We start from the raw sequence: 16,010 nt of genomic DNA on the forward strand, positions 1-16,010 counted from the left end.
GGGGGATTACGCGACTGCAATGTTGATGTCTTGTCGTTCGGATAAGTCCATAAAATGTAGTTTACCGAAATCCAACGTGCATTGTCCTCCCGCTGACGCGCACGCCGTCCTCCCGCACACTGCTCAGCTGTTACAGAGGGCACGCTGCTGCTGTAAGTACAGTGTACCCTCTTCATCACTTACCAGAATCTACTCCATACACTTTTTGACACAAAAGAGAATAGTAAAACCAAAAACACTCAGTTTGAAAAAATGTTGCAGTAATCCGCAAGTGCTAGTAAAAGATGTAAAAAACAGGGTATTTGGTTGATACGTTTTTTGCAAAAAATGTATACTAAGCTGCTCTACCTGTTTCCATACACTTTTTGTAGGGGCTGAGTCTGGTACTGCAGCTCAGATGATTTTTGGAGCTATAAGAATTAGACCCCCCAGCGGTCAGACCCCCAGAGAGTACTACTTGACTACTTCTTTGGCTCTGATTTTTATGGTTTTTGACATCTTGACAGGCTGTGCTGATGATCGATGCGGAGAAATCCGGGAGCGATCGGGATGATTTCTTCTTAGGTGTGAGTATCTGTATATTTAGAATTCGTATGTAGAAGCTGCTGGAAGTAAAGGAATCATATTTACATGTTCCTTATCTGCGGGACAAAAACGGCTTCTTCATCCTTTTACTACGTCTTGAAAATGGCACTGACGGATTTCTCCCTGGGGAAAATGTCTTCCGTGCCATTTGCAGGATGGACTCGGCCTGAGGCTGCGGAAAGTAAAGGGATCGCTCACTTGTTCCTCTCCTCTTCTGCAGGCCATAAACTGCTTCTTCATCCTCTACTATGTCCTGGAAATGGCCCTGAAGGTTTTCTCGCTGGGGATTAAGAACTATGTCTCCTACACCAGTAACATATTTGATGGGGTGCTGACATTGATTCTACTGGTAAGTGGCCGGATATTGTCATCGGATATTGTCATTATTCTCCGGCTTTCCAGGGGTTTTCCTGTGTGCCGGCAGCATTGTGTCTGATTGCGGCCTCAGGAGCGCCTTGTCCTTGTCTTGCAGGTTTTGGAGATTGCTACCTTTGCGATATACAAGTTCCCACATCCCGGCTGGTAAGTGTTGCAGGATATGTGGGTCGTGTAGGTAAAGTCTCGCGCAGCCGCTGCTCTTTGGGCAAAATGGGTCCAAAAACAGGAGCCAGGTGCGGTGTCGCCATAATCCCTTTAAGGCATGTAATGGAGGGGGATCGGGGGCGCGCCACTTACCATTTTTTTGGTTGCAGGAAGCCGGATGTGCAGGGGCTGCTGTCCCTATGGGAAATGGTCCGTCTTGTCAACATGTTTATAGTCTTCAGATTTCTGCGCATCATCCCAAATATGAAGGTGGGTGGGACATATGGTGAGTCGGCCATACCCCGCCTGGTACGGGGTCAAGCTACCACTCCCTTTAAGACTGACATAAGTGACATCACTCTGGCGTAATAGCTCAGCGAGTACTATTGTGTTGGATGCTGCCAATATCCCCACTGGAGGACGGCTGTAACGCCCAGAGATGTCCCCCCGATCCTGGCAGTGAGCGCTGCACTGTGCAATGCTGGTGACCCCCCGCAGCCGTGATCACCAGCACTACAGTTCTGCCTGCAGCCGCCTCTAGGGGGAGCTCAAGAGCTTACTGCATACTGCTCCAACACTGATCTCAATGATAAGGCTGTATGCGATGAGCTCTGCAGCTCCCCCCAGTGGCGGCTGCAGGCAAAATTTTCAACCTTCAACTTTTTCTATACAGTGATTTTTTTTTTGTTTTGTTTTAGAGCTGAAGTAACATTATTTTCTTTCACTTGCAGGTTATGGCACTGGTTGCCGGCACTGTGCTGGATCTAGTAAAGAATTTGCGGGCATTCGCTGGCATACTGGTGGTAAGGATCATTTATTTGGGAGTTTCTTGGTCCCAAATGTACTTCATTGCAGTGTTCGCACACGTCCATAGTTGTATAAAACATGTGCGTGCATGTAGCCACCTCTAGTGGGAGCTCACTGTGTACAGATTTATTTTTGAGCGCAATGGGAGCTCCCCCTAGTGGTGGCTGCAGACAGGATGTTATCATGTATCTCTGTATACAGGGAGCTCCCCCTAGTGATGGCTGCAGACAGGATCTTATCATGTATCTCTGTATACAGGGAGCTCCCCCTAGTGGTGACTGCAGACAGGATCTTATCATGTATCTGTATATAGGGAGCTCCCCCTAGTGGTGACTGCAGACAGGATCTTATGTATCTCTGTATACAGGGAGCTCCCCCTAGTGGTGGCTGCAGACAGGATCTTATCATGTATCTCTGTATACAGGGAGCTCCCCCTAGTGGTGACTGCAGACAGGATCTTATCATGTATCTCTGTATACAGGGAGCTCCCCCTAGTGGTGACTGCAGACAGGATCTTATGTATCTCTGTATACAGGGAGCTCCTCCTAGTGGTGGCTGCAGACAGGATGTTATCATGTATCTCTGTATACAGGGAGCTCCCCCTAGTGGTGACTGCAGACAGGATCTTATCATGTATCTCTGTATACAGGGAGCTCCCCCTAGTGGTGGCTGCAGACAGGATCTTATCATGTATCTCTGTATACAGGGAGCTCCCCCTAGTGGTGGCTGCAGACAGGATCTTATCATGTATCTCTGTATACAGGGAGCTCCCCCTAGTGGTGGCTGCAGACAGGATGTTATCCTGTATCTCTGTATACAGGGAGCTCCACCTAGTGGTGACTGCAGACAGGATCTTATGTATCTCTGTATACAGGGAGCTCCCCCTAGTGGTGACTGCAGACAGGATCTTATGTATCTCTGTATACAGGGAGCTCCCCCTAGTGGTGGCTGCAGACAGGATGTTATCCTGTATCTCTGTATACAGGGAGCTCCCCCTAGTGGTGGCTGCAGACAGGATCTTATCATGTATCTCTGTATACAGGGAGCTTCCCCTAGTGGTGGCTGCAGACAGGATCTTATCATGTATCTGTGTATACAGGGAGCTCCCCCTAGTGGTGGCTGCAGACAGAATCTTATCCTGTATCTCTGTATACAGGGAGCTCCCCCTAGTGGTGACTGCAGACAGGATCTTATCATGTATCTCTGTATACAGGGAGCTCCCCCTAGTGGTGGCTGCAGACAGGATCTTATCATGTATCTCTGTATACAGGGAGCTCCCCCTAGTGGTGACTGCAGACAGGATCTTATCATGTATCTGTATACAGGGAGCTCCCCCTAGTGGTGGCTGCAGACAGGATCTTATCATGTATCTCTGTATACAGGGAGCTCCCCCTAGTGGTGGCTGCAGACAGGATCTTATCATGTATTTCTGTATACAGGGAGCTCCCCCTAGTGGTGGCTGCAGACAGGATCTTATCATGTATCTCTGTATACAGGGAGCTCCCCCTAGTGGTGACTGCAGACAGGATCTTATCATGTATCTCTGTATACAGGGAGCTCCCCCTAGTGGTGGCTGCAGACAGGATCTTATCATGTATCTCTGTATACAGGGAGCTCCCCCTAGTGGTGGCTGCAGACAGGATCTTATCATGTATCTCTGTATACAGGGAGCTCCCCCTAGTGGTGACTGCAGACAGGATCTTATCATGTATCTCTGTATACAGGGAGCTCCCCCTAGTGGTGGCTGCAGACAGGATCTTATCATGTATCTCTGTATACAGGGAGCTCCCCCTAGTGGTGGCTGCAGACAGGATGTTATCATGTATCTCTGTATACAGGGAGCTCCCCCTAGTGGTGGCTGCAGACAGGATCTTATCATGTATCTCTGTATACAGGGAGCTTCCCCTAGTGGTGGCTGCAGACAGGATCTTATCATGTATCTGTGTATACAGGGAGCTCCCCCTAGTGGTGGCTGCAGACAGAATCTTATCCTGTATCTCTGTATACAGGGAGCTCCCCCTAGTGGTGACTGCAGACAGGATCTTATCATGTATCTCTGTATACAGGGAGCTCCCCCTAGTGGTGGCTGCAGACAGGATCTTATCATGTATCTCTGTATACAGGGAGCTCCCCCTAGTGGTGACTGCAGACAGGATCTTATCATGTATCTGTATACAGGGAGCTCCCCCTAGTGGTGGCTGCAGACAGGATCTTATCATGTATCTCTGTATACAGGGAGCTCCCCCTAGTGGTGGCTGCAGACAGGATCTTATCATGTATTTCTGTATACAGGGAGCTCCCCCTAGTGGTGGCTGCAGACAGGATCTTATCATGTATCTCTGTATACAGGGAGCTCCCCCTAGTGGTGGCTGCAGACAGGATCTTATCATGTATCTCTGTATACAGGGAGCTCCCCCTAGTGGTGGCTGCAGACAGGATGTTATCCTGTATCTCTGTATACAGGGAGCTCCACCTAGTGGTGACTGCAGACAGGATGTTATCATGTATCTCTGTATACAGGGAGCTCCCCCTAGTGGTGGCTGCAGACAGGATCTTATCATGTATCTCTGTATACAGGGAGCTCCCCCTAGTGGTGGCTGCAGACAGGATCTTATCATGTATCTCTGTATACAGGGAGCTCCCCCTAGTGGTGGCTGCAGACAGGATCTTATCATGTATCTCTGTATACAGGGAGCTCCCCCTAGTGGTGGCTGCAGACAGGATCTTATCATGTATCTCTGTATACAGGGAGCTCCACCTAGTGGTGACTGCAGACAGGATCTTATCATGTATCTCTGTATACAGGGAGCTCCCCCTAGTGGTGGCTGCAGACAGGATCTTATCATGTATTTCTGTATACAGGGAGCTCCCCCTAGTGGTGGCTGCAGACAGGATCTTATCATGTATCTCTGTATACAGGGAGCTCCCCCTAGTGGTGGCTGCAGACAGGATCTTATCATGTATCTCTGTATACAGGGAGCTCCCCCTAGTGGTGGCTGCAGACAGGATGTTATCCTGTATCTCTGTATACAGGGAGCTCCACCTAGTGGTGACTGCAGACAGGATCTTATCATGTATCTCTGTATACAAGGAGCTCCCCCTAGTGGTGACTGCAGACAGGATCTTATCATGTATCTCTGTATACAGGGAGCTCCCCCTAGTGGTGGCTGCAGACAGGATCTTATCATGTATCTCTGTATACAGGGAGCTCCCCCTAGTGGTGGCTGCAGACAGGATGTTATCCTGTATCTCTGTATACAGGGAGCTCCACCTAGTGGTGACTGCAGACAGGATCTTATCATGTATCTCTGTATACAAGGAGCTCCCCCTAGTGGTGACTGCAGACAGGATCTTATCATGTATCTCTGTATACAGGGAGCTCCCCCTAGTGGTGGCTGCAGACAGGATCTTATCATGTATCTCTGTATACAGGGAGCTCCCCCTAGTGGTGACTGCAGACAGGATCTTATCATGTATCTCTGTATACAGGGAGCTCCCCCTAGTGGTGGCTGCAGACAGGATCTTATCATGTATCTCTGTATACAGGGAGCTCCCCCTAGTGGTGGCTGCAGACAGGATCTTATCATGTATCTCTGTATACAGGGAGCTCCCCCTAGTGGTGACTGCAGACAGGATCTTATCATGTATCTGTATACAGGGAGCTCCCCCTAGTGGTGGCTGCAGACAGGATCTTATCATGTATCTGTGTATACAGGGAGCTCCCCCTAGTGGTGGCTGCAGACAGAATCTTATCCTGTATCTCTGTATACAGGGAGCTCCCCCTAGTGGTGACTGCAGACAGGATCTTATCATGTATCTGTATACAGGGAGCTCCCCCTAGTGGTGGCTGCAGACAGGATCTTATCATGTATCTGTGTATACAGGGAGCTCCCCCTAGTGGTGGCTGCAGACAGGATCTTATCATGTGTCTCTGTATACAGGGAGCTCCCCCTAGTGGTGGCTGCAGACAGGATCTTATGTATCTCTGTATACAGGGAGCTCCCCCTAGTGGTGGCTGCAGACAGGATCTTATCATGTGTCTCTGTATACAGGGAGCTCCCCCTAGTGGTGGCTGCAGACAGGATCTTATCATGTATCTCTGTATACAGGGAGCTCTCCCTAGTGGTGGCTGCAGACAGGATCTTATCATGTATCTCTGTATACAGGGAGCTCCCCCTAGTGGTGGCTGCAGACAGGATCTTATCATGTGTCTCTGTATACAGGGAGCTCCCCCTAGTGGTGGCTGCAGACAGGATCTTATGTATCTCTGTATACAGGGAGCTCCCCCTAGTGGTGGCTGCAGACAGGATCTTATCATGTATCTCTGTATACAGGGAGCTCCCCCTAGTGGTGGCTGCAGACAGGATCTTATCATGTATTTCTGTATACAGGGAGCTCCCCCTAGTGGTGGCTGCAGACAGGATCTTATCATGTATCTCTGTATACAGGGAGCTCCCCCTAGTGGTGGCTGCAGACAGGATCTTATCATGTATCTCTGTATACAGGGAGCTCCCCCTAGTGGTGGCTGCAGACAGGATGTTATCCTGTATCTCTGTATACAGGGAGCTCCACCTAGTGGTGACTGCAGACAGGATCTTATCATGTATCTCTGTATACAGGGAGCTCCCCCTAGTGGTGGCTGCAGACAGGATGTTATCATGTATCTCTGTATACAGGGAGCTCCCCCTAGTGGTGACTGCAGACAGGATCTTATCATGTATCTCTGTATACAGGGAGCTCCCCCTAGTGGTGACTGCAGACAGGATCTTATCATGTATCTCTGTATACAGGGAGCTCCCCCTAGTGGTGGCTGCAGACAGGATCTTATCATGTATCTCTGTATACAGGGAGCTCCCCCTAGTGGTGGCTGCAGACAGGATCTTATCATGTATCTCTGTATACAGGGAGCTCCCCCTAGTGGTGGCTGCAGACAGGATGTTATCATGTATCTCTGTATACAGGGAGCTCCCCCTAGTGGTGGCTGCAGACAGGATCTTATCATGTATCTCTGTATACAGGGAGCTCCCCCTAGTGGTGGCTGCAGACAGGATGTTATCCTGTATCTCTGTATACAGGGAGCTCCACCTAGTGGTGACTGCAGACAGGATCTTATCATGTATCTCTGTATACAAGGAGCTCCCCCTAGTGGTGACTGCAGACAGGATCTTATCATGTATTTCTGTATACAGGGAGCTCCCCCTAGTGGTGGCTGCAGACAGGATGTTATCATGTATCTCTGTATACAGGGAGCTTCCCCTAGTGGTGGCTGCAGGCAGGATCTTATCATGTATTTCTGTATACAGGGAGCTTCCCCTAGTGGTGGCTGCAGGCAGGATCTTATCATGTATCTCTGTATACAAGGAGCTCCCCCTAGTGGTGACTGCAGACAGGATCTTATCATGTATTTCTGTATACAGGGAGCTTCCCCTAGTGGTGGCTGCAGGCAGGATCTTATCATGTATCTCTGTATACAGGGAGCTCCACCTAGTGGTGACTGCAGACAGGATCTTATCATGTATCTCTGTATACAGGGAGCTCCCCCTAGTGGTGACTGCAGACAGGATCTTATCATGTATCTCTGTATACAAGGAGCTCCCCCTAGTGGTGACTGCAGACATGATCTTATCATATATCTCTGTATACAGGGAGCTCCCCCTAGTGGTGGCTGCAGACAGGATGTTATCCTGTATCTCTGTATACAGGGAGCTCCACCTAGTGGTGACTGCAGACAGGATCTTATCATGTATCTCTGTATACAGGGAGCTCCCCCTAGTGGTGGCTGCAGACAGGATCTTATCATGTATTTCTGTATACAGGGAGCTCCCCCTAGTGGTGGCTGCAGACAGGATCTTATCATGTATCTCTGTATACAGGGAGCTCCCCCTAGTGGTGGCTGCAGACAGGATCTTATCATGTATCTCTGTATACAGGGAGCTCCCCCTAGTGGTGGCTGCAGACAGGATGTTATCCTGTATCTCTGTATACAGGGAGCTCCACCTAGTGGTGACTGCAGACAGGATCTTATCATGTATCTCTGTATACAAGGAGCTCCCCCTAGTGGTGACTGCAGACAGGATCTTATCATGTATCTCTGTATACAGGGAGCTCCCCCTAGTGGTGGCTGCAGACAGGATCTTATCATGTATCTCTGTATACAGGGAGCTCCCCCTAGTGGTGACTGCAGACAGGATCTTATCATGTATCTCTGTATACAGGGAGCTCCCCCTAGTGGTGGCTGCAGACAGGATCTTATCATGTATCTCTGTATACAGGGAGCTCCCCCTAGTGGTGGCTGCAGACAGGATGTTATCATGTATCTCTGTATACAGGGAGCTCCCCCTAGTGGTGGCTGCAGACAGGATCTTATCATGTATCTCTGTATACAGGGAGCTTCCCCTAGTGGTGGCTGCAGACAGGATCTTATCATGTATCTGTGTATACAGGGAGCTCCCCCTAGTGGTGGCTGCAGACAGGATCTTATCCTGTATCTCTGTATACAGGGAGCTCCCCCTAGTGGTGACTGCAGACAGGATCTTATCATGTATCTCTGTATACAGGGAGCTCCCCCTAGTGGTGACTGCAGACACGATCTTATCATGTATCTCTGTATACAGGGAGCTCCCCCTAGTGGTGGCTGCAGACAGGATCTTATGTATCTCTGTATACAGGGAGCTCCCCCTAGTGGTGGCTGCAGACAGGATCTTATCATGTATCTCTGTATACAGGGAGCTCCCCCTAGTGGTGACTGCAGACAGGATCTTATCATGTATCTGTATACAGGGAGCTCCCCCTAGTGGTGGCTGCAGACAGGATCTTATCATGTATCTCTGTATACAGGGAGCTCCCCCTAGTGGTGGCTGCAGACAGGATCTTATCATGTATTTCTGTATACAGGGAGCTCCCCCTAGTGGTGGCTGCAGACAGGATCTTATCATGTATCTCTGTATACAGGGAGCTCCCCCTAGTGGTGGCTGCAGACAGGATCTTATCATGTATCTCTGTATACAGGGAGCTCCCCCTAGTGGTGGCTGCAGACAGGATGTTATCCTGTATCTCTGTATACAGGGAGCTCCACCTAGTGGTGACTGCAGACAGGATCTTATCATGTATCTCTGTATACAAGGAGCTCCCCCTAGTGGTGACTGCAGACAGGATCTTATCATGTATCTCTGTATACAGGGAGCTCCCCCTAGTGGTGGCTGCAGACAGGATCTTATCATGTATCTCTGTATACAGGGAGCTCCCCCTAGTGGTGACTGCAGACAGGATCTTATCATGTATCTGTATACAGGGAGCTCCCCCTAGTGGTGGCTGCAGACAGAATCTTATCCTGTATCTCTGTATACAGGGAGCTCCCCCTAGTGGTGACTGCAGACAGGATCTTATCATGTATCTGTATACAGGGAGCTCCCCCTAGTGGTGGCTGCAGACAGGATCTTATCATGTATCTGTGTATACAGGGAGCTCCCCCTAGTAGTGGCTGCAGACAGGATCTTATCATGTGTCTCTGTATACAGGGAGCTCCCCCTAGTGGTGGCTGCAGACAGGATCTTATGTATCTCTGTATACAGGGAGCTCCCCCTAGTGGTGGCTGCAGACAGGATCTTATCATGTGTCTCTGTATACAGGGAGCTCCCCCTAGTGGTGGCTGCAGACAGGATCTTATCATGTATCTCTGTATACAGGGAGCTCTCCCTAGTGGTGGCTGCAGACAGGATCTTATCATGTATCTCTGTATACAGGGAGCTCCCCCTAGTGGTGGCTGCAGACAGGATCTTATCATGTGTCTCTGTATACAGGGAGCTCCCCCTAGTGGTGGCTGCAGACAGGATCTTATGTATCTCTGTATACAGGGAGCTCCCCCTAGTGGTGGCTGCAGACAGGATCTTATCATGTATCTCTGTATACAGGGAGCTCCCCCTAGTGGTGGCTGCAGACAGGATCTTATCATGTATCTCTGTATACAGGGAGCTCCCCCTAGTGGTGACTGCAGACAGGATCTTATCATGTATCTGTATACAGGGAGCTCCCCCTAGTGGCTGCTGCAGACAGGATCTTATCATGTATCTGTATACAGGGAGCTCCCCCTAGTGGTGGCTGCAGACAGGATCTTATCATGTATCTCTGTATACAGGGAGCTCCCCCTAGTGGTGGCTGCAGACAGGATCTTATCATGTATCTCTGTATACAGGGAGCTCCCCCTAGTGGTGACTGCAGACAGGATCTTATCATGTATCTCTTTATACAGGGAGCTCCCCCTAGTGTTGGCTGCAGACAGGATCTTATCACGCATCTCTGTATACAGGGAGCTCCCCCTAGTGGTGGCTGCAGACAGGATCTTATCATGTATCTCTGTATACAGGGAGCTCCCCCTAGTGGTGGCTGCAGACAGGATCTTATCATGTATCTCTGTATACAGGGAGCTCCCCCTAGTGGTGGCTGCAGACAGGATCTTATGTATCTCTGTATACAGGGAGCTCCCCCTAGTGGTGGCTGCAGACAGGATCTTACCATGTATCTCTGTATACAGGGAGCTCCCCCTAGTGGTGACTGCAGACAGGATCTTACCATGTATCTCTGTATACAGGGAGCTCCCCCTAGTGGTGGCTGCAGACAGGATCTTATCATGTATCTCTGTATACAGGGAGCTCCCCCTAGTGGTGGCTGCAGACAGGATCTTACCATGTATGTCTGTATACAAATAAGTTGAGCGCGTGTAGTAAGGACTCCTTTATTTTGATCATTCGCAGGTCTCCCCAGGTCTGATGTCAGTTTCTCTCTATTTTAGGTGGTGTACTATGTATTTGCTATCATCGGTATTGATCTGTTTAAAGGCGCCATTCCTAATCCTAGAAACATAAGGTATGTGGTGGTGCGGGCGTTACAGGCCCGATTATGATCATGTGATGATGGAGTCTTAAAGGGATGTTCCGATCTCCTAGACTGAGGGTATATCTTGTATCGGTGTACATATAGGGAGGCATTTCATTTTTTTTGGTACGCTAATGAGTCTCCTGGGGTTGGGGGTCCTCTCCGTGTCGTCCGCACCATGTGTCCGTTTCTTAATCTCCATGATTTTTTATAATTTCAGCTCCTCCGATGAAGACCCCGGGAACGAGACGTCGCAGTGCGGGTCCTTCGAGCAGCTGGAGTATTGGCCCAATAACTTTGATGACTTTGCGGTGAGTCCTGCGTCTCCTCCTCGCGGCGGCTGCGAGTCGCCAGGATGACGGCATTTACATGTTCCCTTTGTGCGCGGCAGGCGGCCCTGGTGACCTTGTGGGACGTGATGGTGGTGAATAACTGGCAGGTGTTCCTGGAGGCGTACGCGCGATACTCCAGTCCGTGAGTGAATAACAGGGAATTAAAGATCCACAGCGCCACTCTTGTCTGGTGGCGGGATGCGGTATTGCAGCTAGTCCACAGTAGATTGCGGCTGAACTGCAGTACTGGACCCAGCCTGTAATTAAAAGTGGCGCTATTTATAAATAATGGCATTATTTCACTCGTCCTGGAAATGGAGGAATAAACTGTGTTCTGTGGGGCCGCCCCATAGATCACACCGGTGTAATATTGTCCCGTCTCGTCTTCATTCCCAGATGGTCGAAGTTGTACTTCGTGGCCTGGTGGCTCGTCTCGTCAGTGGTTTGGGTGAATCTGTTTGTAGCCTTGATTCTTGAGGTAAGAAAGACCCTGCAGGAGCGCGAACAGAGCCGGTCACCCCCCACCAGTGAGTAGTCGCCAGTCCCCATTATACCCACAGCAGACGTCAGTCCGGCCCCATAAAAGCCCCCGCTGATCAGCTGTTATCGGTGGTGGCCTCTTGTGGTGGTGGCCGGGTCGGGCACATCTGCCTAGTCACATCAATAGGAGACGGATGTGCAGGACCCGGCCGTGGCCACTATCAGAAGAGGCCAGCTCAGCAAGTGAGCACTTCTGGCCCGTGCTGATCAGCGGGGGGGAAGGCCGGGTGCCGGACCAATCAGCCATTGATGACCTATCTTTAGGTAAAAGTAGTGAACAATGTACACAAAAGTACTAAATGCACAAAAATGTATAAAAACAAGACTGTACGAGAACAACAAAGTTCAAATAAATATAAAGAAACTGTAGAGAACAAGTTTTTAAAAAGTTGAAAAAAGTATTTAAAAAAACTGAAAAGGAATAAAAAAAAAAATTGTACAAACCATAAGAAACACGTTTCTCATCCGCATCGGTGCCCCCATCAGAAAGTTGCGAAAAATAATATTATTAAAAGAGGGGGGGAAAAACGACTGAAACTCGTTTAGGCTGCTGAAATGCAGAAAAACAATAGAGAAAAAAAAAAAAAAACAATGTTATTAAGGGGACGGTGCGAGCACAGAACTGATCACGGGACTGCAGTACAAGGCACCACTTACGGGTGCTACTTTTTATTAGTATTTGTTTCTAAATTTATACTTTTTTTGTCTTTATTTTTTAGAACTTTATCCATAAGTGGGATCGCAGTTACCGGCACTCTGCGGCGCTGTCTCCGTCCCAGGAGGTGGAATATCACATGACGGTTCAGCTCATGTTCAGGTAACAGTGTATATGCCGATCGGGGCCGCGGCACCGTGGGGCCCGTTGTAAAAGGAGCAATACTGTTTGTGCCGTGCCCCTTTGTATATAAAGGCGCCATCTGCTGTGCTTCCTAAAATGTAAAAAAATTAAAATAAATTAAAAAAAGTACAAAAAAAGTATTTAAAAAATTACAAGAAGTTTTAGCATTTAAAAAAAGTATAAAAAAAAAAATTGGCAAAGAATAACAACATACAAAAATGCATAAATAAAAAATGCAAAAGTTAACTACAAATAAAGAATAAAAAGTCTAAACTTTACAGAGTAAGTTTTTTATTTTCTTTCAATCTCCTTTTTTGTACTTGCTACTTTTAATACTTTTTGTAATTTTTTTTTATTTTCTGCACTTTATTTGCAGTACAGGTTTTATACTTTTTTGTACATTTTTATACCTATTTTGCATTTTCCTTTTTTTTGTAGTTTTATCCATATTTGTACAAATGTTTTTTTTTGCAACACAATTGTACAAATAAAGAATAACAAAGTACAAAAATGTAAGCACGTGATGAAAATACTGCTACACAAAAAGTCTCTGCAAGCTGATGGCAAAAAAGGTCTCTCCTGAACTTGGGCCCATGGTGACGTTAAAGTTCACCCCCAGGAGCCCCCATGTGCCTCTGACTACCCCTTTTCTTTTGGAACAACCCTCAGGTGATCGGCTGATCACAAAATATTCCTCTGTAGCAGCTGTAATCTGTAGTGAGTGTTCGGCTTCCTGCAGCACCTCCGAAGGCGAAGGGGAGTATTACACTAGTACAGATTGACATCAATAGGGCAGGAAAGTCTTCCAGAACAGAGGTCAGCCCGGGAATTACAAAATGAAGCTGTCAAATTCCTAAATCTTTTTATTTTTAATTTATTTATTTTTTCTCTCTGCACAGGGAAGACTTGGAGGAGCCGACGGACGAGGAGCTGCTGGACCGCCTGCATCACCACCCGCACCTCCACCTCTCCAGATGACGCTCGCTGCGCACAGGTCCCTGTAAATCAGTGGATCTGGAGCAGGACAATCAGGGAATGAATCACTCGGAGCTGCCAAACTGAACCTGACCCTGAGCTGCGCCCCTCCGCATAGAGCTGCCCCGTCCTGGTCCTCCGCCCACGGCGCTGATTCCGGGACGGATCATTTTATTACTTCTGATACAATTGAGATCTTGATTTTATAGCGATTCCGGTGACTTTCAGCTTTCGTGTGTGACGGGGGCCGGTAACGCATCATGATTTCCCCCAGAAATGGCGCCACACCGGTCTACAGGTTGTGTGCGGTATTGCAATTCAGTCCCATTCACCTCAGTAGAGTTGAGTTGCAATACCATGCACCACCTGTACACAGGAGTGGCGCTGTTTTTCAAAAAGGTGTTGTTTTTTTTTTGTTTTTTTTTTTAAATGATCTTGGACAATCCTCGTAACTGACGGGTGTAAGAAGACAGACACTGACACAAGGTCTTGGAGTATTAGGGTCATTCTTTGCCCCTTCAGGCCGGCAGGAAGTTGTGATTGGTAGTGCCTCCCCCAATCATGACGATCTATAAAGTCGTTCTCCCGCAAATTATAATTATGTATATAATAATTTGTTTTAAACTCTATTCTAAAAATAAATTTTGCATTAAGTATTTTGTACGATTTGGATTTTACAGGCTTTTTTTTGTTTTTTTCTCCGCACACTTTGTTGGCTGCAGAAGGAGTTAACGGAGGGTCCATCAGTGAGCGCGTTCTGACCGCGGAGCGTTTGTAACGCTTCTCTCTTTTTCAGATCTCCTCGCTGCTGATTTATGACCACATCAAAGTGGAGTCAAACTTCGATTCGGTCTTAATTCAGCTGCGAGGAGCTCAGGGGGGAAAAAACATTACAAACGTTCCCATCAGGTGGAGCTCACTGATGGGTTCTCTGTGAACTCCTTTCCACAACCAGTAATGTGCAAAGAACCTGTAAAAGCCAAAAGATGCGATATGTATAATGAAGAGCAAAAATCATTTTTTGACCCAAAACGCCTCAAAATAATAATAATAAGAAAAAAAAGCGACACCTATGATCTAAACTTTCTACAGAGAACTCCGAAGAAGATGCATCTCCCTCAATTCTGTCTTTAAGGAGTTTACAAAATCCACGAGTGTCCGAACGCCGCTGCTTTTTCTATGGTGGAGCTCCTCGGCCGGACAGTCATTTATTTCTGTGATTTTTAGAGGACCTTAGAATAAGAAAACATGGCTGCTATATTCCAAAACAGCGCCACCATTATCCGCAGGTCGTGTGTGGTATTGCACCTCAGCTACATTCGCTTTAATGGTGCAATCCCAGAGACGACCTGAATTACAGGGGTGGCGCTATATAATTTTTCTAATACTAAATAACTCCCTTTTTAAATTAATTTTTTTTTCTGACTTTATGCACTGGTTGTATTCGCTGCAGTTCACTTTTTGCCTGAAACTTGTATTTTTTTTTTTTTTTTATGATGATGTATGACCAGTGACGTGTTCAATCCTCTAGATTTTATACTTTGATATTTCTGCCATCATTAATCCGATTTCCCTGAAGTAGTAAAATGAACATAAGGAACATTCTATATAGGGAGTGTTACATGCAGTGCAGGGCCCAAAATACAATCCTTGCCCTTTGGCAGAAATGTTCCGTAAAAAAAAAAAAATAGACGGTATGTGTGTGTGTATGTATGTGTGTATATATATATATATATATATATGTGTATATATATATGTATATGTGTATGTATATGTGTATGTATATGTGTATGTGTATATATATATATATATATATAATTTTTTTTTTTTTTTTTTTTGTTTTTACTTTTAAGCACTTTCCCTATTTTTAGCCCTCCCTATGATTTGAGGACATCATGGAGGTTAAAGACCAAGGAGGTTGCATTAGACATTTGGCTGCTGTCATGGTTTAAAAGACAAATTGTCACTTGCCAACAAATATGTAATCTTGTTATTTGGTGTGAATGTTGTTATTTGGTGCGAATGCCGCTGTTCTCCTGAATCCGGCGATGTCTTTCTCTTGTTCCTGCTCCTCTCTGTTCCTGAGATATGGCGTCTTCTCTTTGTTAGTAAATCTAGTATTTTTAGCCAACTGGGTGTGACCCACAACTTCTCTGTGGGTGTGTCCTTAAGGACTGCACCCACTTGGATAACAAAACTACATTTATATACAGGGAAGAGGAGGCCGTATCTCAGGAACAGGGAGGCGCAGGAAGAAAAGAAAAACATCGCCGGATTCAGGAGAAGGGCGGGATTTAAGCAAGGTAAAAAGTGTGTGTGTAATCCGGTAATGTTTTTCTTTTTCTTTTCCCTGCACCTCTCCCTTCCTGAGATATAGCATCTTTCCCCATCTATATAAATCAAGTCTTGTTACAAGTAGGCGTGGTCCTATAGGACACACCCACAGAGAAGTTGAGTCACACCCAGTTGGCTAAAAATACTAGATTTATAATCAAGAATAAGAGGTCATATCTTGGTAATGTAGAGGCGCGGGAAGAAAA

At 47.2% G+C, this 16,010-nt stretch overlaps 1 protein-coding gene across 4 annotated transcripts in view; it reads left to right on the forward strand.

Annotated features, from left to right (window-relative positions):
* The window catches only part of TPCN2 (two pore segment channel 2), a 44,070-nt gene extending 29,958 nt beyond the window's left edge, over window positions 1-14,112 (forward strand). For 3 of the 4 annotated variants that reach the window (XM_069739760.1, XM_069739757.1, XM_069739758.1), the window contains exons 15-25: window positions 507-566; window positions 806-934; window positions 1,058-1,107; window positions 1,278-1,377; window positions 1,839-1,910; window positions 10,703-10,776; window positions 11,006-11,096; window positions 11,177-11,259; window positions 11,514-11,595; window positions 12,377-12,474; window positions 13,395-14,112. In XM_069739760.1, coding sequence (XP_069595861.1) covers window positions 507-566; window positions 806-934; window positions 1,058-1,107; window positions 1,278-1,377; window positions 1,839-1,910; window positions 10,703-10,776; window positions 11,006-11,096; window positions 11,177-11,259; window positions 11,514-11,595; window positions 12,377-12,474; window positions 13,395-13,473 — 918 coding nt within the window. In that variant the 3' untranslated portion in view covers window positions 13,474-14,112. The remainder of the gene's footprint in view (window positions 1-506; window positions 567-805; window positions 935-1,057; window positions 1,108-1,277; window positions 1,378-1,838; window positions 1,911-10,702; window positions 10,777-11,005; window positions 11,097-11,176; window positions 11,260-11,513; window positions 11,596-12,376; window positions 12,475-13,394) is intronic. The other variant, XM_069739759.1, reaches the window with a different exon arrangement.
* Window positions 14,113-16,010: the final 1,898 nt, after the last annotated feature.

Source organism: Ranitomeya imitator, chromosome 9 (assembly GCF_032444005.1).
Source record: "Ranitomeya imitator isolate aRanImi1 chromosome 9, aRanImi1.pri, whole genome shotgun sequence".
NCBI lineage: Eukaryota > Metazoa > Chordata > Amphibia > Anura > Dendrobatidae > Ranitomeya > Ranitomeya imitator.